Consider the following 23,220-nt stretch of genomic DNA (forward strand, 5'->3'; position numbering starts at 1 on the left):
AAAGTTTATTATTCATCACAAGTAGGCTTGCATTAACACCGCAATGACGTTACTGTGAAAATCCCCTAGTTGCCACACTCTGGCGCCTGTTCAGGTCACACTGAGGGAGAATTTAGCATGGCCAATCCACCCTAACCTGCACATCTTTAGACTGTGGGAAGAAACCTGAACACCCAGAGGAAACCCACACAGACACAGGGAGAATGTGTAAACTCCACAAAGGCAATCACCCAAGCTGGGAATAGAACCAGGGTCCCTGAACTGTGAGGCAGCAGTGCAAATGACTGTGTCACTGTGCTGCCCCTAGACTAGACCCTTTGTGTTTGGTGAGGCCACAGCTGGAGTACTGTGTGCCACATTACAGGAAGGATGTGATTGCACTGGAGGGGGTGCAGAGGAGATTCACCAGGATGCTGCCTGGGATGGAGCATTATTGAAGAGAGGTTGGGTAGGCTTGGGATGTTTTCTCTGGAGCAGAGAAGACTGAGGGGCGACCTGACTGAAATGCTCAAGATTGAGGGGCATGGACAGAGTGGATAAGAACATAAGAACGTAAGAAATAGGAGCAGGAGTAGGCCATCCAGCCCTTCGAGCCTGCCCCGCCATTCAGTAAGATCATGGCTGATCTGTCGTGGCTCAGTTCCACATTCCTGCCCTCTCCCCATAACCCTTAATCCCCTCGCTTATCAAAAACCCGTCAACCCGCATCTTAAAAATATTTAGCGAGGCAGCCTCCACCACCTCAACGGGCAGAGAATTCCAGAGATTCACCACCCTTTGAGTGAAGAAGTTCCTCCTCAACTCCGTTCTAAACCGTCCCCCCTTTATCTTGAGGCTGTGCCCCCTAGTCCTACTGTCCTTTCTGAGCGGGAAGAGTCTCTCCACCTCTATCCTATCCATCCCATTCATCATCTTATACGTCTCAATGAGATCTCCCCTCATTCTTCTAAACTCTGATGAGTACAAGCCTAGTTTATTCAGCTCTCCTCATAGTTCAACCCCCTCAACTCCGGTATCAGCCTAGTAAACCTCCTCTGCACTCCCTCCAAGGCCAAAATATCCTTGCGTAAGTGCGGCGACCAAAAGGAGTAGCTGTTCCCCAGTCTCTGGCAGCTCCCAGTCTCCAGACACCAGGGACAAAAAGGGATATCTCTGTCCCTGCAGCTTCCTAAACAGCAACTCTGAGAGATCCCTTCTCATACAACAGAAAAAAGAGGCTTATATCCTAGCAGATTCCAGATCTCCAATTTCAGAGAAGGAGGGAAAAAAAGAGAGAAACTCCTCTCTTCTCGACTCCAAACGCAGCATCTAAGCTTGAATATTCTGTGTAAACCAAGCTTCCCCATCACATGACCATACTTGTCAATCATCCCAATCAAGCCTCACTCTGCAAAATCCCAGGGGAAAACAGCAGCATTAGTTCAGATTAAAGCCAACATTGTAGCCATTAGAAGCAGTTATACTGCTACAGCAACAGTGCAGGATGCCAGTAGACAGGACGGCACCAAGTGCGTAGAACATGGCTCAAGTACAAAGTACCATCACAGCTGTAGTAATAGTTCGTTTTCATACACAGAATGTGCAGCACAGAAACAGGGCACTTCCTCCCACAGCTCTGCAGTGTTTATACTCGAGCTTCCTTTCTCCAGACCTCATCTCACTCCATCAGCAAATCCATCTATCCTTTCTGCCTCGTGGTTGTCTGATTTCCTCTTGAATGTACCTGGATTCCTGACCTCAGCTGTTTCCCCTGGAGTTCCATGTTCTCACCACTGGGTGAAGCAGGTTTCTCCACAATCCCCTACTAATGCTTTGCATCATTTGTTTATAGCTTTTCACATTGAAATAGAACATAGAAAACTACAGCACAAACAGGCCCTTCGGCCCACAAGTTGCGCTGATCATATCCCTACCTACTAGGCCTATCTATAACCCTCAATCTCATTAAATCCAATGTACTCATCATATAAGTGGATTTACGAAATTGAATTGAAAATAGAAAACTAAGAGCAGGAGGAGGCTATTCGGCCCTTCAAGCTTGCTCTGCCATTCATTATGATCATGGCTGATCATCAAATTCAACATCCTGATCTCTTCCCCACTTCCGCCCCATGTACTCCACACAGTCAGTCATCTGAGGCCAGAAGTGAACCCTGGTCCCTCGCAGTACCAGGGACCTGGGTTCAGTTCTGGCCTCACGGGTCTCCCTGTGCCTGCGTGGGTTTCCTCCGGGGTGCTCAGGTTTCCTTCCGTGCTCCAAAGACGTGCTGGTTAGATGGCTTGGCCATGCTAAATTACCCCTTGGTGTCAGGGGGGGCTAGCAGGATAAATATGTGGGGTTACAGGGATAGAGCCTGGGTGGGATTGTGGTTGATGGACCAAATGACCTACTTGTTCACAGTATGGATTATTTGATCCCTTTAGCCCCAAAAGCTATGTCTAATTTCTTCTTGGAATCACACAACATTTTGGCCTGAACTACTTGCTGTGGGAGTGAATTCCACACATTCCCCACCCTCTGGGTGAAGAAATTTCTCCTCACCTTAGTTCTAAAAGGTTTACCCCTTATCCTCAAACTCTGACCCCTAGTTCTGGACTCTCCCCACCATCAGGAACATTCTTTCTGAATCCACCCTGTTTCACCCTGTTAGAATTTTATAAGTTTCTATGAGACCCCCTCTCACTCTTCTAAACTCGTGAATATAATCCTAACCCACTTAGTCTGTCCTCAGAGGACTGATGAATGAGGTTAGCTATCTACTCTGTATCTGGAGAGATGTGAAAGGCTGTCTCTCTGAGGGGATTGGCTGGGACTGGGCCTGTAACTGCTCTCTTACACTCCTTTCACCATTACAGGGAGGCCAAAGGGCGTGAAAGACCAGGATGTTTACATCTGTGACTATCGCCTGGATAAATCTGCCCACCTTTTCTACAAGATTCACCGCAACCGCTACCCCGTCTGCACAAAATCGTACGCGTTCGACCACTTCCCCAAGAAACTGACACCCAAACGAGATTTCTCTGTAAGTGTTAATGATGAGCTGGGGGGTCGGGGAGGGGTGGAGTGGCAGCAAGGGTGTGGAGAGGGAGGGTGACTGAATGAGTCTGGAGGGGGGGGGACGCTGGTGGATAGGTTTACGGGTTGGTGGCAGGGGGATGTGGATGGGGTCGCGGGGAGGGGGCTGTGGGTGGGGTCGTGGGGAGGGGGCTGTGGGTGGGGTCGTGGGGAGGGGGCTGTGGGTGGGGTCGCGGGGAGGGGGATGTGGGTGGGGCCGCGGGGAGGGGGATGTGGGTGGGGCCGCGGGGAGGGGGATGTGGGTGGGGCCGCGGGGAGGGGGCTGTGGGTGGGGCCGCGGGGAGGGGGCTGTGGGTGGGGCCGCGGGGAGGGGGCTGTGGGTGGGGCCGCGGGGAGGGGGCTGTGGGTGGGGCCGCGGGGAGGGGGCTGTGGGTGGGGCCGCGGGGAGGGGGCTGTGGGTGGGGCCGCGGGGAGGGGGCTGTGGGTGGGGCCGCAGGGAGGGGGATGTGGGTGGGGCCGTGGGGAGGGGGCCGCGGGGTGGGGCAGCGGGGAGGGGGCCGCGGGGTGGGGCAGCAGGGAGGGGGCCGTGGGGTGGGGCCGCGTGGTGGGGGGCCATGGGTGGGGCCACGGGGAGGGGGCCGTGGATGGGGTCATGGGGGTCATTGTGGGATTGTTGAGAAGATTCTGGAGTGTGAGGGTGCTGGCAATTCTGGGCACAAACGGTATAGACAGAGTTAGGGAGGAAAGGAGCCAGTCTGTGTCAATAACCAGAGTAGTTGATGCCTGTTACAGCCTGACCTTGCTGAAATCCTGGCAACCTGGTTTCCCAGTGACCGGCTGGAAGAGGGAATTGAGAGACAGACTGTAGTGGGAAGGTCCCAGCTTCTGTCTGCAGCCTGGCCTGTAAAGTATCTGTAAAACCCTCCCAGGAGTGTTTGTAGCAGTCAGCAGCCTGAGCAGTGACACGGTAATGAAACAGAACTTGTGAAATGAAGTATTATCCATTAAGCTGTGCTGTGGGATAGCCTCTCTATCCCTAACCTGAGCCCAGGCAGGGGAGTGGTGTGAGGTTCCAGCTTCAGATATCCCTGCCCTGCACCCCCAGAGCCACACAGGGAGTGTGAAAATATCTTAACATTCTGCTTCCACTGGGGAGAGGTACAACCCTCTGAGAGAATGTTTACCTCATATCTGTTCCAAATGACGTGGAGATGCCAGCGTTGGACTGGGGTGGGCACAGTAAGAAGTCTCACAACACCAGATTAAAGTCCAACAGGTTTATTTGGAATCACGAGCATTCGGAGCACTGCTCCTTCATCAGCTGAGTGGCAGTTTGTGGTATCTGCTGAAGGAGCAGTGCTTCAAAAGCTCGTGATTCCAAATAAATCTGTTGGACTTTAACTTGGTATTGTGAGACCTCTTACTGTTATAAATGAGCCCCCACCTTATTTTTTAACAGTCACACCCCCCCAAGTTCTTGATTATCCCACAGAAAGAAATGTCCTCTCCACACCCAGCCTGTCAATAACCCCCCTCACTGCCTGGGGCCGGCGTGTCGATGGAGATGGGTAACTCAATCTTTATGCATTTCCAACACATCATGATTTATTAATTTAGGGGTATGAAGGTTGGGGGGGCGGTGGCCAGGGCATGTGTGGTGAGCTGGGATTCGGGAGTGAGGCATAGGGCCAACTGAGGGAGGGAGGGGAATTGGGGTGGGGAGCCGAGTGTGGGACAGAGTGGCGGTGGGCGGGGACTGAGAGACAGGGAGGGGCCGAGTAAGGGGGGCAGTGGAGGCCAAGTGAGGGACTGGGGGGAGTGGGGAGCAGGGCAGTGGAGGCTCGGCCTGCAGTGTGAGCACTGGGTCCAGCCCGCTCGGGGTGCGAGCACTGGGCCCAGCCCGCTCGGGGTGCGAGCACTGGGTCCAGCCCGCTCGGGGTGCGAGCACTGGGTCCAGCCCGCTCGGGGTGCGAGCACTGGGTCCAGCCCGCTCGGGGTGCGAGCACTGGGCCCAGCCCGCTCGGGGTGCGAGCACTGGGCCCAGCCCGCTCGGGGTGCGAGCACTGGGCCCAGCCCGCTCGGGGTGCGAGCACTGGGCCCAGCCCGCTCGGGGTGCGAGCACTGGGCCCAGCCCGCTCGGGGTGCGAGCACTGGGCCCAGCCCGCTCGGGGTGCGAGCACTGGGCCCAGCCCGCTCGGGGTGCGAGCACTGGGCCCAGCCCGCTCGGGGTGCGAGCACTGGGCCCAGCCCGCTCGGGGTGCGAGCACTGGGCCCAGCCCGCTCGGGGTGCGAGCACTGGGTCAAGCCCGCTCGGGGTGCGAGCACTGGGCCCAGCCCGCTCGGGGTGCGAGCACTGGGTCCAGCCCGCTCGGGGTGCGAGCACTGGGCCCAGCCCGCTCGGGGTGCGAGCACTGGGCCCAGCCCGCTCGGGGTGCGAGCACTGGGCCCAGCCCGCTCGGGGTGCGAGCACTGGGCCCAGCCCGCTCGGGGTGCGAGCACTGGGCCCAGCCCGCTCGGGGTGCGAGCACTGGGCCCAGCCCGCTCGGGGTGCGAGCACTGGGTCCAGCCCGCTCGGGGTGCGAGCACTGGGCCCAGCCCGCTCGGGGTGCGAGCACTGGGCCCAGCCCGCTCGGGGTGCGAGCACTGGGCCCAGCCCGCTCGGGGTGCGAGCACTGGGCCCAGCCCGCTCGGGGTGCGAGCAGTGGGCCCAGCCCGCTCGGGGTGCGAGCACTGGGTCCAGCCCGCTCGGGGTGCGAGCACTGGGCCCAGCCCGCTCGGGGTGCGAGCAGTGGGCCCAGCCCGCTCGGGGTGCGAGCACTGGGTCCAGCCCGCTCGGGGTGCGAGCACTGGGCCCAGCCCGCTCGGGGTGCGAGCACTGGGCCCAGCCCGCTCGGGGTGCGAGCACTGGGTCCAGCCCGCTCGGGGTGCGAGCACTGGGCCCAGCCCGCTCGGGGTGTGAGCAGTGGGCCCAGCCCGCTCGGGGTGCGAGCACTGGGTCAGTTCGCTGGGATAGCGTTTTGCTGTGTTGTTGAGCTTTTTAAGTAAGCTTCTTTTTGTTCTCCTGTTTACTCTCCCTTAGCCTCACTACGTCCCAGAAAATTACAAGAGAAATGGAGGCCGGTGAGTGATATTTACTGCCAGTCTGTTCTTTACTCTCGGTTGTACTCTCAGTTCTGTTGTCCAGAGTCAGTTTGTCTCTAATCCTCCCAGTTTATTCTAGCAGGGATCTGTGGCTCCTGTAGGTTGAATTTGTTCCCACAGCTAGCTGGAAGTTGGAGGGAAGCGACTAGCAGCGTGATAGCTAATCTCTGCTGGGCTGCAGCAGAACATTACAATCATCCCCTCTCCCTGAGGGGTGTGCCCATTCCCAAGTTGTGCTGCAGGCTATCAACATTGAGTGAGGACTGGACTGGGCTATGATGCTCTCCAGGGTCTCTGAACCCTTGCCTACCTGCTACCTGGCCAGTTGGCAATGTTGGTCAGTGACTGTGGGAGCACAGAGGGAATAGAAGCAAGTAATGCTGGTTACAGTCTCATTGCTGATTAGATAAGTAAGCAGTACTGTGTTCCTAGCTTGCTCTGAATGCAGCTTGAAGGTGCACTCATGGCACTGATGAGAGGCCATGATGTGGGTATGCCGGCGTTGGACTGGCGTAAACACAGTAAAAAGTCTGACAACACCAGGTTTTAGTCCAACCTATTTATTTGATAATATTCTCACAAGCTTTCGAGGGGTTACCCTCTTCGTCAGGTTCACCTGACGAAGAGGGTAACCCCTCGAAAGCTTGTGAGAATATTATCAAATAAATAGGTTGGACTAAAACCTGGTGTTGTCAGACTTTTTACTGATGAGAGGGGCAGAGGAGCCTTCTTTAAGTTGGAATTTAGCTTTTTCCTGCCTCTCGTTGCCCTCCCAGCACTGTGTGGATTTTGTTGTGGTCAGCTTGCAAAGGGCAGGAAGGAGCTGACTCACTCACCTACTCAGAGCAAAACAGGGCTCCCCACCCTCCCTCCCTCCCTGCCTCCATTCACCCACCTACCCACAGAGAGCAGGAATCTTCCCTCTGTCTCACCATTGCTGAATTGCCAGAGAACTGATGAAACTCACACCCAACTGAGGGTAGTTAAGTATAGGTGCCCCGTCCTGTGGCTGACACGGGTAGGGTGGGGGAATTATTGGTGATTGTGGGGGATGGTGGGGGGGAGGCGCTGTGTGCAGCTGCAGCTGCATCTGTCACAAAAGTGTGCACAGAGACTCCCAGTATACTTGCCCAGCCACCTTTGTGTCCAAAGATGTGCGGGTTAAGTGGATTGGCCATGCTAAATTGCCCCTTAGTGTCCAAAGATGTGCAGGTTAGATGGATTGGCCATGCTAAATTGCCCCTTCATGTCCAAAGATGTGTAGGTTAGGGTGGATTGGCCATGCTAAATTGCCCCTTCGTGTCCAAAGATGTGTGGGTTAGGTGGATTGGCCATGTTAAATTGCCCCTTAGTGTCCAAAGATGTGCGGGTTGGGTGGATTGGCCATGCTAAATTGCCCATTAGTGTCCAAAGATGTGTAGGTTAGGGTGGATTGGCCATGCTAAATTGCCCCTTAGTGTCCAAAGATGTGCAGGTTAGGTGAATTGGCTATGTTAAATTGCCCATTAATATCCAAAAATTTGCAGGTTAGGTGGATTGGCTATGCTAAATTGTCCCTTAGTGTCCAAAGATGTGCAGGTTAGGTGGATTGGCCATGCTAAATTGTCCCTTAGTGTCCAAAGATATGCAGGTTAGGTGGATTGGCTATGCTAAATTGTCCCTTAATGTCCAAAGATGTGTAGGTTAGGTGGATTGGCCGTGCTAAATTGTCCCTTAGTGTCCAAAGATGTGTAGGTTAGGGTGAATTGGCCATGCTAAATTGTCCCTTAGTGTCCAAAGATGTGCAGGTTAGGGTGGATTGGCCATGTTAAATTGCCCATTAATATCCAAAAATTTGCAGGTTAGGTGGATTGGCCATGCTAAATTGTCCCTTAGTGTCCAATGATGTGCAGGTTAGGGCATTGGCCATAGTAAGTATGTGGGGTTACGGGAATAGGGTGAGGTGTGTGGACCTATGTAAGATAATATACTAACAGAGATGGTACAGACCCAATGGATGAAATGACCTCTTTTGCACTGTAGTGATTCTATGATTCTAAGGTGTAGCTGGCATGGCTATTGGGACTTGAGGTGAATGTGGGTGTACAGCGGGTGCTGAGTTCGCTGAATTGCGGCAGGAGGCAATGGAGCAATGTGGGGGCATGGGGTGTGGAGGGAGTGGGGACCTGGACAGAACGGGAGAAGTTTGGGGAAAAGATCAAGATAATTGAGCGAGGGAGAGATGATACAGGCATGGCACCACTAGGCTCCACTGCCCCTGGTCTGGAGGAATGCCATAGAGGTTTACAGCATGGAAATGGGCTCTTCGGCCCTATTTGTCCATGCCACCCCTTTTTAAACCCCAAAGTCAGTCCCAATTACCCACATTTGGCCTATATCCCATCTTATCCATGTGACTGTCTAAGCGCTTTTTTAAAAAACAATATTTTACCTGCCTCTACTATCACCTCTGGCAGCTCGTTCCAGACACTCACCAGCCTCTTGTGAAAAAATTGCCCCTCTGGACACTTTTGTATCTCTCCCCTCTCACCTTAAACCTATGCTCTCTAGTTTTAGACTCCCCTACCTTTGGGAAAAGATATTGACTATCTGTGCTGATCTGTGCCCCTCATTATTTTATAGACCTCTATAAGATCACCCCTCAGCCTCCCAAGCTCCAGAGGGAAAAGGTCCCAGTCTATCCAGCCTCTCCTTATAACTCAAACCATCAAGACCCAGTACCATCCTAGTAAATCTTTTCTGCACTCTTTCTAGTTTAATAATATCCTTTCAATAATAGGGTGACCAGAACTGTACACAGTATTCCAAGTGTGGCCTTACCAATGTCTTGTAAAACTTCAACAAGATGTCCCAACTCCTGTATTTAATGTTCTGACCAATGAAACCAAGCATACCAAATACCTTCTTCTCCGTCCTGTCCCCCTGTGACTCCACTTTCAAGGGGCTATGAACCTGTACCCCTAGATCTCTTTGTTCTGTAACTCTTACCAACGCCTTACCATTAAATGAGCAAGTCCTGCCCTGGTTCAATGTACACCACCACACACACACACACACACACACACACACAGACAGGCTATTCAGTGAGCTAGCTGATCCGTTTGTGCATTGAGAGGTGGGGTTGGGGGTGGGGGTGGGTGGGGTGAGTGGAACTTGTTACAGGGGGATACCAGTGTTTGCATTAATGGCTGTATTTTTCAGAGACTGTGTCTGGGCAGGAAGGAGTGGGGTGGTCAGGGAGGAGGGGGAAGCTTTATCCAGAATGGGGTATGTCTGTCTGACCCACCTTCCCCCTTCCCATTCACTTTTTTAAATCCTCTAGTCATTGTTTATACAGAATACTGTTCATTCTATGTACTGTAAATCTTGGACTATCTTCCTGTCTCCCAAAAAAAGTGAGTGAGGAAGGGGGTGCATAGAATATGTGGCTATTAAATTAAAAGTTAAAATTTATTTATTAGTCACACGTTGGTTTACATTAACACCGCAGTGAAGGTACTGTGAAAATCCCCTAGTCACCACACTCTGGCACCTGTTCGAGTACACTGAGGGAGAATTTAGCACGACCAATGAACCATAACCAGCATGTCTTTCAGACTGTGGGAGGGAACTGGAGCACCCAGAGGAAATCCACGTAGACGGGGAGAAGCTGCAGACTCCGCATAGACGGTGACCTGAGCCGGGAATCAAACCCGGGTCCCTGACGCTGTGAGGCAGCAGCACCATTGCAGGAGGCTTGGCAGGGGATGGGCTGGGGTGGTGCTATGTACAAGGCTCTTGTATTCAAAGATTTACCGTAGTTTTAATAAAAGTTGCTGTTCAGTTTTTAAAAGTTCCTCGCGAGCCTGAAGGAACCAGCGGTACAATTCTCTGCGGTGCTGTGAGTGGCGGTGACGGCAGCACGTGCCACAGTGTAGCGGCAGGCTCCCGTCAGAGACTTGTACTCTTGTCTTTTCCTGCTTTCCGCAGTGCCACACCCTGCAGCTCTAGAGCACGCAGGGCCGGCACTAAGGGATGAGCGACGGGCGATCCAAACATCATGAGACCACGGGGGTGTTGGTGGGGGGTGACTGTGCGGTGTGGGATAGGTCGCTGCTGAGGGGGGTGTTAAGGAGTGGAATGCAGAGGGTGGAGGGGGTAAGTTTGAATCTACACCTCGGTTCTGATTTTAATCTTGACCTGCACTCAAGGGGCAAGTTCCATCAGTTCTCACCCAAGCCGTTAGTTAGCGGGCTGCCAGAATGCTGGGCTTACTGTTCTCTCTATTGGGCGAGAAAAGGGGGAGGGTGCCTGTCACTGTCACTAGAGGGTCTGCACCTTGTACTGAGCCAGCCACAGAGCCAGGGGAATGGCCCGTGCACGGTGCCAGGAGGCTGGAGTCGAGCTGGCAGGCAGTGGGGGCAGGCACCCCTTGGCCCCCTCCCTCTCGGTACCTATCCCACTCAGCAACTCAGTTTGGACCGCAGTTCGCTCATCACCTTCGGTTGCTGTCAGAGAGCGGTGCTCTGTTCTCCAATAGCAGCTGATTCAGAAACACCAAAATGTTTCCACTGATACTGGGTGACTTTTATTTCCCTTCATCTTAGACTTTGCTGCACTCCCACCTACCAAACAGCCTTAACAAAGATGTGAGTAATGACATTAGTGAATACATTAAGTGAACGAGTGACTGATCCATTTAAAAATGCCTTCATAATACCTGTGCATGTGTGTGTGTGTGTGTGTGTGTGTGTGTGTGCGCCTGGTTAAAAGTGGGGCTCAATGCTCTTCTTGCAATGTGATTCACAGAAACGCGATCGTTTTTGCAGTAATGTTAGTTCTCGTGTAGTAGGACAAGGAATCCCCCTCCTAGGTTAGCAGCACCCGTGATATAAAGTCCAGCCATCTCTCGAATTCTTTGAAATTGGGACCAGTGATGTAAATGTTACATTGGGAGTGGGAAGGAGTTTGGAGCAGATGCAATATCGTTCCTATCAGGTGCTGCGTGCTGTCAGTCTGATTAAAATCCAGGCTAAACCCCAGGTCTATCTTTTAAAAGGAACCGTTGGATTTGTAAACTAGAAACCACTTTTGTTTATTTTTAATGAATTAAAATGATTCTGACCCAGCATCTTTCAGAAGAGAATTGGATAAATGCTCAAAATGAGGTGGGGGGGGTGGGGCATTTTCAGGGCAAGTTAATGAGATTTAACTGGATAACTTATTCAAACAGCAGGCGTTGCCATGAGTAACCTTTCAGCCTTCTCCTGATCTCTGTCCCTCAATGATTCTAACGGAATTAAATGCCCGAGAAAATATTCACCAGTGCGCACCGAGTAGTAGACAAGAAGATTCGGGTTAAAAACATGTCATCACCATCCAGTTCCTCCATGGAGGCATCTCGCCCTCCAACACCAGAACAGCTCGGGGATAGATTTAAGTCTAAAAGGACCAGCGTTATCCAAGGGTACTTCCCACCAAATGTTCAGCAAGTCACACGGCACCAGTTAAGATGAGATGTAGCATCTGACTGTGGCAGGAGCAGGGTGTGTGCATGCAGTGTGCCTGAAATATTATTAACTAGAGTTCTGAAGCTGGTCTCTCTCCTCTGTCTCTCTCTCTCTCTCTCTCCTTTTTGGGGGGCTGGGTGATTGAACAATAGGTCGTCATGGAAAAGCGAGCGAACAAAAGTGCACTGTAAGGAGGTGGTCCAGGAGGAAGATCTGCCGCCCCCCATCATCGAGGACATGTCCACCGCCCAGGAGCAGCCAGCCGCTGAAATGCCACATCTGGAGGAGCAAGAGAGCGAGAGCAGCACTGTCCCCCCAAAAGTGGACTGCAGCCCGGAGGAGAAGCAGCGAGTGCAGAGGGAGAACCTCAACAAAATACTCCTCAACCTGTTGGCCAAGATCCCGGGAAAAAATGGTGAGGCCTGGCAGTTGGCAGAGTGGTTTCAGTGCTCGGTGTTGCTCGAGCCATCCGTGCCAGATGATAAGCATGTGCCGAGGTAACTTACAGCACAGTGATTAATGCTGCTGCCTCAGAGCGCCAGGGAACTGGGTTCAATTGTGGCCATGGGTCACTTTCTCTGTGGAGTTGGCACATACTCCCTGTGTCTGCGTGGGTTTCCTCCTGTTGGTCTGGTTTCCTTCCACAGTCCAAATGTATGCAGGTTAGGTGGATTGGCCATGCTAAATTGCCCCTTAGTGTCCAAATGTATGCAGATAGGTCGATTGGCCGTGCTAAATTGCTCCTTAATGTCCAAAGATGTATGAGTTAGATGGATTAGCTGGATAAATGTGGGAATAGGGGAAAAAGCAGGGGGTGGTTTGGGTGAGATTCTCTGTCGGGAGATGCCCTGTAGGTGCAGGCTCGATGGGTCGAATGGCCTCCTGCACTGTTGGAAGTGCTATGACATGGTCTCTAAACCTCTAGGGTAAAAGGCCCTGCCCCGGGTCGCTGTACACTGCAGGGAGTGTGATGAGAAGGGAGGGTCAGCAAAGATAGCTGTGCGTCTCACTGCAGCCCTCTGAGGCTCTGTCAGTTGCTGCTATCAGGGTTGGACCCGCGGGTAAAAAGCAGTCACTGGGTTAATGTACCAGAGAGCTGCTGGCTGATAGAAGCTGAGAATGGCATCCTCAACCCAGAGTGAAAATTATTTCCATCTAAAGCCCTGAGTGTTGACCATTAGTTTGGACACTGAATGAATCCCAGAATGAATCTATTATTGCCTTTACTTTTCACCGTGTACTACACTGTGTTCCCAGGGCTACACTTGTACCTGAGCAATTGTGCCTTAGATCACCTGTAGCTGTCAGGAAATCAGTAAGAATGAATATATAGGGCCTGGAATTTCCCATCCACCTGAGCTAGTCTCTCAAAGTTTTAAGTTTATTTATTAGTCATAAATCAGCTTACATTAACACTGCAATGAAGTTACTGTGAAAATCCCCAAGTCGCCACACTCTGGCACTTGTTCGGGTACACTGAGGGAGAATTTAGCACGGCCAATGCACCCTAACCACCATGTCATTCAGACTGTGGGAGGAAACCAGAGCACCCGGGGGAAACCCATGCAGACAAGGGGAAGAACGTGCAGACTCCACACAGACAGTAACCCGAGCCAGGAATCGAATCCGGCGCTGTGAGGCAGCAGTGCTAACCACTGTGCCACCCCATAACAATTAAATCTCAATTAAAAAGTAATGTGAAGCAATTCTAACAGTTCAATTAAAAATTGATCATCTGTTTGAGAAAGGAAGGGTTACTGTGTGGCATGCAGTGGCTGAAAGGGTGGTGAAAGCAGCTTCAAGGTGACTTCCAGAGAAGGAATTAAGCCTTCACTCAAAAAGGATGAATTTTCAGGGTTCCAGAGAAAAGGCTCAAGTCTTCCATGAGGACATGAGAATGAGGCCATCATTTATTGCCCATCCCTAACTGCCCCTTGAGGCAGTGGCAAGCCACTGCATCTATTGGTACACCAGGGAGTTCCGGGATTTTGCCTCAGTGACAGTGAAGAAAGAGCCAATATCTTTCCAAGTCGGGATGGTGAGTGGCTCAGAGAACTGTCTGGTGGTGGTGTTCCCTGTGTGTCTGTGTCTCTTGTCTGATCAATGGGAACTCCAGGATGTTGATAGTTGGGGGGAGATTCAGTGATAGTCAATGGTAACCCTCAGGATGTTGATAGCGGGGAGGAGATTCAGTGATGGTCAATGGTAACCCTCAGGATGTTGATAGTTGGGGGGAGATTCAGTGATGGTCAATGGTAACCACAGGATGTTGATAGTGGGGGGGGATTCAGTTTTTGGTCAGTGGTAACCCCCAGGATGTTGATAGTTGGGGGGGATTCAGTGATGGTCAATGGTAACCCTCAGGATGTCGATAGTGGGGGGGATTCAGTTTTTGGTCAGTGGTAACCCCCAGGATGTTGATAGTTGGGGGGGATTCAGTGATGGTCAATGGTAACCCTCAGGATGTCGATAGTGGGGGGGATTCAGTTTTTGGTCAGTGGTAACCCTCAGGATGTTGATAGTTGGGGGGGATTCAGTTTCTGGTCAATGGTAACCCCCAGGATGTTGATAGTGGAGGGGGGGTGGATTCAGTGATGGTCAATGGTAACCCCCCCAGGATGTTGATAGTGGGGGCGGAATTCAGTTTCTGGTCAATGGTAACCCTCAAGATGTTGATAGTGGGGGGGATTCAGTTTTTAGTCAGTGGTAACCCCAAGATGTTGATAGTTGGGGGGGGTGGTATTCAGTGATGGTCAGTGGTAACCCCCAGGATGTTGATAGTTGGGGGGGATTCAGTGATGGTCAATGGTAACCCCCAGGATGTTGATAGTTGGGGGGGATTCAGTGATGGTCAATGGTAACCCCCCAGGATGTTGATAGTGGGGGGGATTCAGTGATGGTCAATGGTAACCCCCCCAGGATGTTGATAGTTGGGGGGTGGGGATTCAGTGATGGTCAATGATAACCCCCAGGATGTTGATAGTTGGGGGAGATTCAGTGATGGTCAATGATAACCCCCAGGATGTTGATAGTTGGGGGGGATTCAGTGATGGTCAGTGGTAACCCCCCCAGGATGTTGATAGTGAGCGGTGGTTTCAGTGATAGCCAATGCCATTGAATGTCAAGGAGAGATGGTCAGATTCTCTCGTTGGAGATGGGCACAGTAAGTAGGTTCACAACACCAAATTAAAGTCCAACAGGTTTATTTGGAATCACGAGCTTTCGGAGCACTGTTCCTTCCTCAGGTGAGCCATGTTGGAGATGGACAATGCCTGGCACTTGTGTGGCATGAATGTTACTTGCCATGTGTCTGCCTCTTGCCTGCTCCGATGTGGATGGAGGTGGTAGAATTCCAGTGGCTGTTCTGAATGAATTGGTTAGGTACACGTGGCCTGGATTAGTAACTGAGTTCCCCTTTGGGATGTGTGCTTTCCAGCTATCGATGTGACCTACCTGTTGGAGGAAGGTTCGGGGAGAAGGCTGCGGAGACGCACATTGATGTTAACCGAGAGCAGCTTCAGGAAGTGATGTACCACCGTGGAGAGGAGTCTTTCCTGCCTTGGAAATCCTGGCTTTTGCCCTGTCCTATTGCGTCCTGACAGCGTGAGAGACAAAGAGAGAGAGAGAGAGTGAGGGATGAGCCCCCACCCCCCACATACACACACACACACACACACACGCTCGCGCGCGCACCCGCCACCCCCTCCCCTTACTCCCACCCCACCACCTCCCCCTGAGCCATCTAATTAAACTATTAAAAATAGGACAGGAGAGGCGGAGGTGCAGTCGGGAAGAAGAAACTGACACAAAACTCACTATGCTTTAGCACTTGGACACAGTGGTCCAGCTCGCTGCTGAGCTGTAGAGTGCGCTGACAGTGTGTGCACACGTGTGTGTGTGTGTGTATGTGTGTGCACGGCCTTCCTCGTATTAAACGTGGAGGAGGGAGGAGCTGGGGGGCAGATTCGATCCAGTTCACCGAGTGCTCCTTCGGCCCGTGGCAGTCTAGTGAAGGAAACTTCTTATTTTGGGGGAGGGGGGTGGGCAAGTGGGGCACTATCGCAGGTGCCAAACCCGCCCTCCATGTAGTGGCATCATCAATTGAAATGTTTAATACACAAGCGTCAAGAGATCTCGTTTTTTTTTAAAAAAAAAGGACTGAACTCCATTTCTGTTCCTGTTCTTTGATTGTACATGTGAATCCACCAGTGTGATTGTCATTCCCGTTTGTCCAGAGTGTATATATATGTATATGGAGAAAGAGAAGATGGCTGATGAACGAGGCAGTGGGGTGGGGTGGGGTAGGGTGGCGTTTACAATCCAGGCCCAGTCTTTTTTATTTTTTTTGCACTCTCCCTGAGCACCAAAAGGCTGCCCAGGTGTGCTGGTACAGCAACCAACGTACGGTACTTGCTTGGAAATGTTGTCACAACCCACCCTGCCAACAGCAGCAGCCAAACAAAACAAATAAAGCAATTACGAAGCAGAGGCCGGAGAGAAATTGGGGTGGGGGGGGGAGGTTAACAAGGATACGAGTGGATTGGGAGCCTGGTTTAATAGCACTTAAAAGTGTCTTTGGGGTCGGTGGAGGGGAGGGTGGAGTGGGATCTTTGGTTTTCGCGTTTTCTTGGTTCATTGAGGACATTTTGGAGGCGTCGTTGCTGTTGTTGTGCGTCCAGTGTATTGCGTGAAGGAATGAAACAATACCACACACACGCACAGACACACATCTCGCTCCCTGAGGTTCACACACACCAGAGTCCTCAGGGGAAGCAGATTCTGCTGACAGTGACTATGAACATCCAAGCTCCGACGCTTTGGGGGCAGTCTGTAAGAGCTCACAGTAAGTTGTGCTTCCAGTACTTTTTGGTAAAGGAGAAGAGAATGAAAGATCAAAAGCGCCAAAGAGTTAATTTTGTTATTAAAAATGGGTGACCTTTGATTAATCAATCTTCTTTCCACATGAGGATATTCGTACAGTTAACATGTCGCCCTAAGAGGTCTCTCTCCCCCCCTCACCCACACACACACACACACCCCCCAACAGGAAGCCTGGAGTTTTTGAATGTTTGACTCAGGGCAGTTTTATGTCTCTGGAATCCTTTGAGAGTTTGGAACAAGGGTGCACGCTCAGCCCATCGAGCCTGCTGCTTTCGGAGTCTGTGTGTGTCTACCCTTCCCGTAACGGGCTCTTTCCCCGCCCCATTACAACCCAGAATCTGTCTCAGGCCATTCCCTACCCCAGTTCCCTACAACTTCCTGTCCACACCTTTAAGTCCGGAGACACACATCCCAAACTGTGCTGTGAAACTGGGGCCCCGGTGTAATTACTGAACCCCTCCCCAAACAAAAATTACATCACTAAACAGCAAAAAGAAAGCAGTAGCCGTGATCTGAATGATAGGAGAGATGGTAGCACTCTCTCACGTTTGTATCCTTATTCACCTCTTGTTCCAGAACTCCTGGCCTGTAGTTCTCATTTTTTTCTTTATACCATCGCAGAACGGCACAGAGCGAAGCCATTCTGCCCATCAGGCAGGCCCTGTTTCTCTGACAGTTAGTTAACCCTGCTTCCTCTCTTTCCCCCCAGTCCTTGGTAATTTTTTTTCTGCTATAAATATTTATCCAATTCTCATCTGCAGACCACTTTTGAATCTCCCCCTTCCCCGTCCCCTCGTAAGTGGCACATCTCAATTCTTCACCAATCTTTTTATCCGTTTTGCCTCGTGTCATTTCTGGTTCTTTTGCCAACCTTTCCCTTTTTTAAGGAGAGCCACAGTTGACCACAAGGTATAGGAGCAGAATTAGATCACTCGGGCCATGGCTACTAAGTTTCTCAACCCCCATTCACCCCGTAGCCTTTGATCCCTGAATGGTTGACCCCGATAACCCTTGACCCCCTTATTAATCAGGAATCTATCTATCTCTGTGTTAAAGACACTCAATGACCCAGCCTCCTCTGTGGCAAAGAGTTCCACAGATTCCCCACTCTCTGGCTGAAGAAATTACACCCCATCTCTGTTTTAAAGGATCGTCCCTTTAGCTTGAGGCTGTGCCGTCCGTTCCCAGTCTCTCAGACTAATGGAAACATTCTCCCCATGTCCACTCTATCCAGGCACTCAGTATCCTGTAAGTTTCAATGAGATCCCCTCTCATCCTTCTAAATTCCATCGAGTACAGACTCAGAGTCCTCTAACACTCCTCATATGTCAAGCTCTTCATTCCTGGGATGGTTCTGGTGAATCTCCTCTGGACCCTCTGTGTCAGGAGTCATTGCCAGCTCAGTCACTCACTGGTCAAGCTACACATGAGCTTGTTTCCTCCTGACTGGTGGGAGCGACCTTCACCACCTGGGAGTGAAGGGAGTCTCACTGTGCTTCACCTAATCAGAGTGGAACTTGCGAACTAAGAGGAGAAAGTGACAAAGCACTCACCACCCTCTGTGTGAAAAAAATGCCCCTCTGGACCCTTTTGTATCTCTCCCCTCTCACCTTAAACCTTTGCCCTCTAGTTTTAGACTCCCCCTCCCTTTGGGAAAAGATATTGACTATCTAGCTGATCTGTGCCCCTCATTATTTTATAGACCCCTATAAGATCACCCCTCAGCCTCCGATGCCCCAGAGAAAAAAGTCCCAGTCTATCCAGCCTCTCTTATAACTCAATCCATCAAGTCCCAGTAGCATCCTAGTAAATCTCTTCTGCACTCTTTCTAGTTTAATAATATCCTTTCTATAATAGGATGACCAGAACCTGACCCAGTGCTCAGTCACTGGGCGAGTGCTTATCAGTCACTACACCAGATCCCAGTGAATAATTGTTGGCACAGAATTACCTGGGGCGGGGTCGAAGGGGGGGGCGGTTAAAAGGTCTCTCCTCATGCTCTCGTCTGCCTGGGTGGATTAGGAGGGGAGCAGTGTAGACCCAGGGTATTTGGATGATGCGCTGTCCCGACCGGGAAGGATTCACAGGTCGCGGTGTCAGGACGATGTGGGGAAAAGCAGACTGACTGATGAACTCACCAATGCAGGGCCAATTTTAACTGAGGTCTCAATATGGGGAAACTGGGGGTCTTCAGCTGCAGACAATATTAACCAGGTGTGTGTGTGTGTGTGTGTGTGTGTGTGTGTGTGTGTGTGCGTGTGTGTGTGCGTGCGTGCGTGCGTGTGCGCGCGTCACCAGTAACAAAACCTGCTTCCTTCACTGGAGCCAGCGTGAAAACTTCTCTCTGTTTTTTTTAAGAAAAGAAATTAAGGAAGTAGGCAGGAGAACACAAATGGAAAGCCACTACAGAAATGAAAAGCAGTATTTAAAATGAAAAAGTATTTGTCGTGAAGTAGAAGACATTCGCGTAAAAGTAACAATAAAGACACTACGTCTCTGTTCTGTTTGAACTGTACAGTGTAGTACCTTCCCCCCGCCCATTTTAACTAAAAATTTTTAAAAATGGAAAAAAAAAGCTTTGCTTTGTCCGTATGTAAGCTTACGCAGTCCTGCTCCCGACATCCTTTTAAAATAAGTCTTTTTTTTAAAAAAATACAAAAAAAATTATGATGTGCCAATGTGTACATAACCAGTTTGTGAGGTTGTCAGCAATACTGTAGTCACATGTTCCTCCACTTCGGACCAACTCTGTCCTAATGTACAAATGCATCGCGTCAATCTCGACGGAACATGCTCCATCCCATTCTCCCTCCCCCCCTCCCCTTTTTTTGTGTCTCAAAAGTTTAAAAGAAACCCCTTTGAGATCGTATTTTATTAAAAAAGATAACCGAAAAAAGAGAAAGATCGTTTTGACTATTTTCTTACTGCGAATCAACACTGTACAGTAGCGGAAGACGTGAGTATATAATACTCGACTCATCGTTGATAGGAATTTTGACAGGTCTGTAATATTTTCATTTGTCTCCTGAAAGACATTTCATCCTTGGAAATAGTGTCAAACACTATAAGAAAAAATAATAAAAAAAAATGTTTATATATGTAGACGGCACACTATGTCATTTGCTCTTCCTTTGCTGAAAGATTAAATCATACTTTAGACAATCAAAGCTTAGATAATGCCATTCATTTCCCTCCCCTCCCCTCTCTCCTCCTCCCTCCTTCCTTCCCCCAACCCCTCTCTTTCCCTCTCCTTCCCCTCAACCCCCCCCGCATCCCCTTTACTGGCATAGAAAGTGATGACAGGTTTTTATTTTTAAATGTTTTTTTTTGTTTTTGGGTTTACTTTTTAAAAAAAAATCACAAAAAAAACGAAGTCACAGAAATCGCTGTTTAAAAGCACTACATTATTGCAAATAGATAATAACTATAGTCTGCATGGGTGTAGGCAGTGTGATTGTTTGCTGAAAAAATGCTGCTAATATATTTACTTTTTACAGAAGCATATCTAATAGATAATTGTTTTGACCTTAATCTTTGTAAATTATGTATTACGAATTTTAACGTTGGATGTTAATTGCATAAAGACGCTTGTATCCCAACTTGAGAAAGTCTAGTATTAAATGGAGAAACTGTTTTTTTTTTCTTAATCGTCGTTTGTGGTTCTTCTCTCGAATCAAAACGCGGACATTTGCCATCCTCGACCATCCCCCCGGGCAAGCAGTCTGTGGTGACCCTTCCTACGGCCCGAGAGCGTGCGATTGCTTTTGAAAGCAAAGGAGAGAACGCTGGAACATCTCAGCAGGTCGGGCAGCATCTGTAAGCAGAGAGAAGGGCTGACGTTTCGAGTGCAGGCTACCCTTTGTCAGAGCCCATCTGGCTGGTCACTTCTGATTTGATTTATTGGGGTGGCACGGTAGTACAGTGGGTTAGCGCTGCTGTCTCACAATGCCAGAGACGAGGGTTCGATTCACGGCTCGGGTCACTGCGTGGAGTCAGCACATTCTCCCTGTGTCTGCGTGAGTTTCCTCCCCAGTCCAAAGGTGTGCAGGTTGGGTGGATTGGCCATGCTAAATTGCCCCTTGGTGTACCCGAACAAGTGCTGGAGTGTGGCAACTAGGAAATTTCGCAGTGACTAATAAATAAACTTTATTATTGTCACAGGTTAAAAGTTAAAGTCGTTTTAAAGTTTACTTATTAGTGTCAGAATTTAGCGCGGTCAGTGCTCCCTAACAAGCACATCTTTCAGATGGGGAGGAAACAAGAGCACCCGGAGGAAACCCACACAGACACGGGGAGAATGTGCAGATTCTGCACAGACAGTGACCCAAGCCAGGAATCGAACCCAGATCCCTGAGCTATGAGGCAGCCATGCTAACCACTGTTGCATCATGCCACCCCATATATTTTGTTCATTCGTGGGACATGGGTGTCACTGGCTGGTCCAGCATTTATTGCCCATCCCTAGTTGCCCTTGGAGGGGCAGTTGAGAGTCAACCACATTGCTGTGGCTCTGGAGTCACATGTAGGCCAGACCGGGGTAAGGACGGCAGATTTCCTTCCCTAAAGGGAACCAGATGGGTTTTTCCGACAATGGGTCATCAGTAGATTCTTAATTCCAGATCTTTTTGATTGAATTCAAATTCCACCATCTGCCGTGGTGGGATTCGAACCCGGGTCCCCCAGAACATTAGCTGAGTTTCTGGATTAATAGTCTAGCGATAATACCACTAGGGTATCACCTCCCCCTGTGTGCAAGTTTTTGTGTGTGCAAGTTTGTGTGTCTGTGACTGTGTGTACATCAGATTGTGTATGTGTGTTTGTAAGTGTGCGTCTGTGAGTGAGTGTGTGTGTGTTTGTGTGTCTATGCATGTAAGCATGCATCTGTGAGTGAGTGACTCTGTGTGTGTCTGTAACTGTGGGTTTCCTCCGAGTGCTCCAGTTTCCTCCCACACGCCAAAGATATGCAGGTTAGGTGGACTGGCCATGCTAAATTGTCTCTTTAGTGTCCAAGGATGTGCAGGTTGGGTGGATTAGAGGGGTAAATATATGGGGTTACGGGGCAGGTGCAGGAGTGGGCCTGAACAGAGTTGGTACAGACTTCATGAGCCGAACAGGCACTGGAGTATGGTGACTACGGGATTTTCACAGTAACTTTATTGCAGTGTTAGTGTCGCAAGTCAGCTTGCATTAATAAATCAACTTTAATGGGTTTCTGCTCTGGTACTCTAACACGGGTCCTTCCCAGCTAGTTTGGGCACTGCACATGTTCCATAGCCAAGGAGGAAGTTAAGCACACATTTCCTTGAAGTTCTGTTGTGAGCAGTTACAGTTTGCTTTTCCACCGATGTGGGAACCACAAATTACTAAAATAATGAAAATGTGACATTTTGCCTCTTTATTCTTAAGGCTTTTAAAGCCTGGACAAGTTTAAAGTTTACAGTTTACTTATTAGCTTATATTAACACTGCAAAGTGAAACACTGTGATAATCCCCTAGTCATAGAGGTTTACAGCATGGAAACAGGCCCTACTTGTCCATGCCACCTTTTTTTTCAACCCCAAAGCCAGTCCCAATTGCCTGCATTTGGCCCATACCCTGCTATACCCATGTTACCCATGTAACTGTCTAAATGCTTTTTAAAAGACAAAATTATACCCACCTCTACAACAGCTCATTCCAGACACATTGCAGCGCCTGTTCAGGTGAGGGAGAATTTAGCACAGCCAATGCACCCTAACCAGCACGTCTTTCAGACTGTGGGAGGAAACTAGAGCACCTGGAGGAAACCCACGCAGACACTGGGAGAATGTGCAGTGTCCACACAGTGACCCAAGCTGGGAATCGAACCCAGGTCCCTGGCGCTGAGAGGCAGCAGCGCTAACCTCTGCTCCTCTGTGCCAACCTTCAAATGGGAAGGGGGGAGACAAGGTGGGAAATGAGATGCAGCAAGATATACAGAGATAGAAAAATGAAATAATGGAAAAAAGGAAAAAAAATATACAAATAAAAAGGTTAGACCCACATTCTCTCCTCACTCCCTGTGGGAGCGAGTGCCACATTCTCCCCCCACTTCTGGTAGGAGTGAGTCCCACATTCTCTGGGTATAGATGTCTCTCCTGAATTCCCCATTGGGTTTTGGAAGTGACTGCCTCCGTGTAACTGTGCTGAATAGTACTTGCTGCCTCTCTTTCTACGTGGAAGGGCAGCACCCTGTACTGCAGTGAATCACATCACAGCAGGAAGTTTGCTGAGTTAAGCTGCGTGGTGTGCACTGGATTTGAAAAGGACAGCAGCTGCTGACATGACCTTTTACCCCTCCAGCCACTGCCCTCGGGGTCAGACAATTAAGGACACTCTCGCTGTTTATGATCGCTTGTCAAAGCGTGAAGAGGAACGAGGACCTCTGCTGCCCCCTTTCAGCCGAGTTGCCTTCAAACAGACATGTCAGAGTTTGACAGAGGGCACGGTGCCCTTTCACCTCAAACTGTAAAGTCATGGCTTCAAATTCACAGACTTAAGAACAACAAGAGAGTGATTGATGTTATAGCGCACTGCTGAGGGAGCGCCGCACTGTGGGAGGGTCGGTGCTGAGGGAGCGCCGCACTGTGGGAGGGTCGGTGCTGAGGGAGCGCCGCACTGTGGGGAGGGTCGGTGCCGAGGGAGTGCCGCACTGTGGGAGGGTCGGTGCCGAGG

The 23,220-nt window shown here is 50.4% G+C and overlaps 2 protein-coding genes across 3 annotated transcripts in view; one reads left to right on the forward strand and one right to left on the reverse strand.

Annotated features, from left to right (window-relative positions):
• ash1l (ash1 (absent, small, or homeotic)-like (Drosophila)) overlaps window positions 1-20,174 on the forward strand; it is a 245,067-nt gene extending 224,893 nt beyond the window's left edge. Inside the window, exons 24-28 of one of the 2 annotated variants that reach the window (XM_080183023.1) lie at window positions 2,857-3,023; window positions 6,096-6,136; window positions 10,744-10,785; window positions 11,799-12,061; window positions 15,083-20,174. In XM_080183023.1, the coding sequence (XP_080039149.1) occupies window positions 2,857-3,023; window positions 6,096-6,136; window positions 10,744-10,785; window positions 11,799-12,061; window positions 15,083-15,174 (605 nt within the window). In that variant the 3' untranslated portion in view covers window positions 15,175-20,174. The remainder of the gene's footprint in view (window positions 1-2,856; window positions 3,024-6,095; window positions 6,137-10,743; window positions 10,786-11,798; window positions 12,062-15,082) is intronic. The other variant, XM_080183024.1, reaches the window with a different exon arrangement.
• The window catches only part of ints3 (integrator complex subunit 3), a 254,467-nt gene that overhangs the window by 74,258 nt on the left and 156,989 nt on the right, over window positions 1-23,220 (reverse strand). The gene's annotated exons all lie outside the window — the stretch shown is intronic.

The sequence above is a fragment of the Carcharhinus amblyrhynchos genome, unplaced genomic scaffold, assembly GCF_965287045.1.
Source record: "Carcharhinus amblyrhynchos unplaced genomic scaffold, sCarAmb.v2.hapA chromosome_122, whole genome shotgun sequence".
Taxonomy (NCBI): domain Eukaryota; kingdom Metazoa; phylum Chordata; class Chondrichthyes; order Carcharhiniformes; family Carcharhinidae; genus Carcharhinus; species Carcharhinus amblyrhynchos.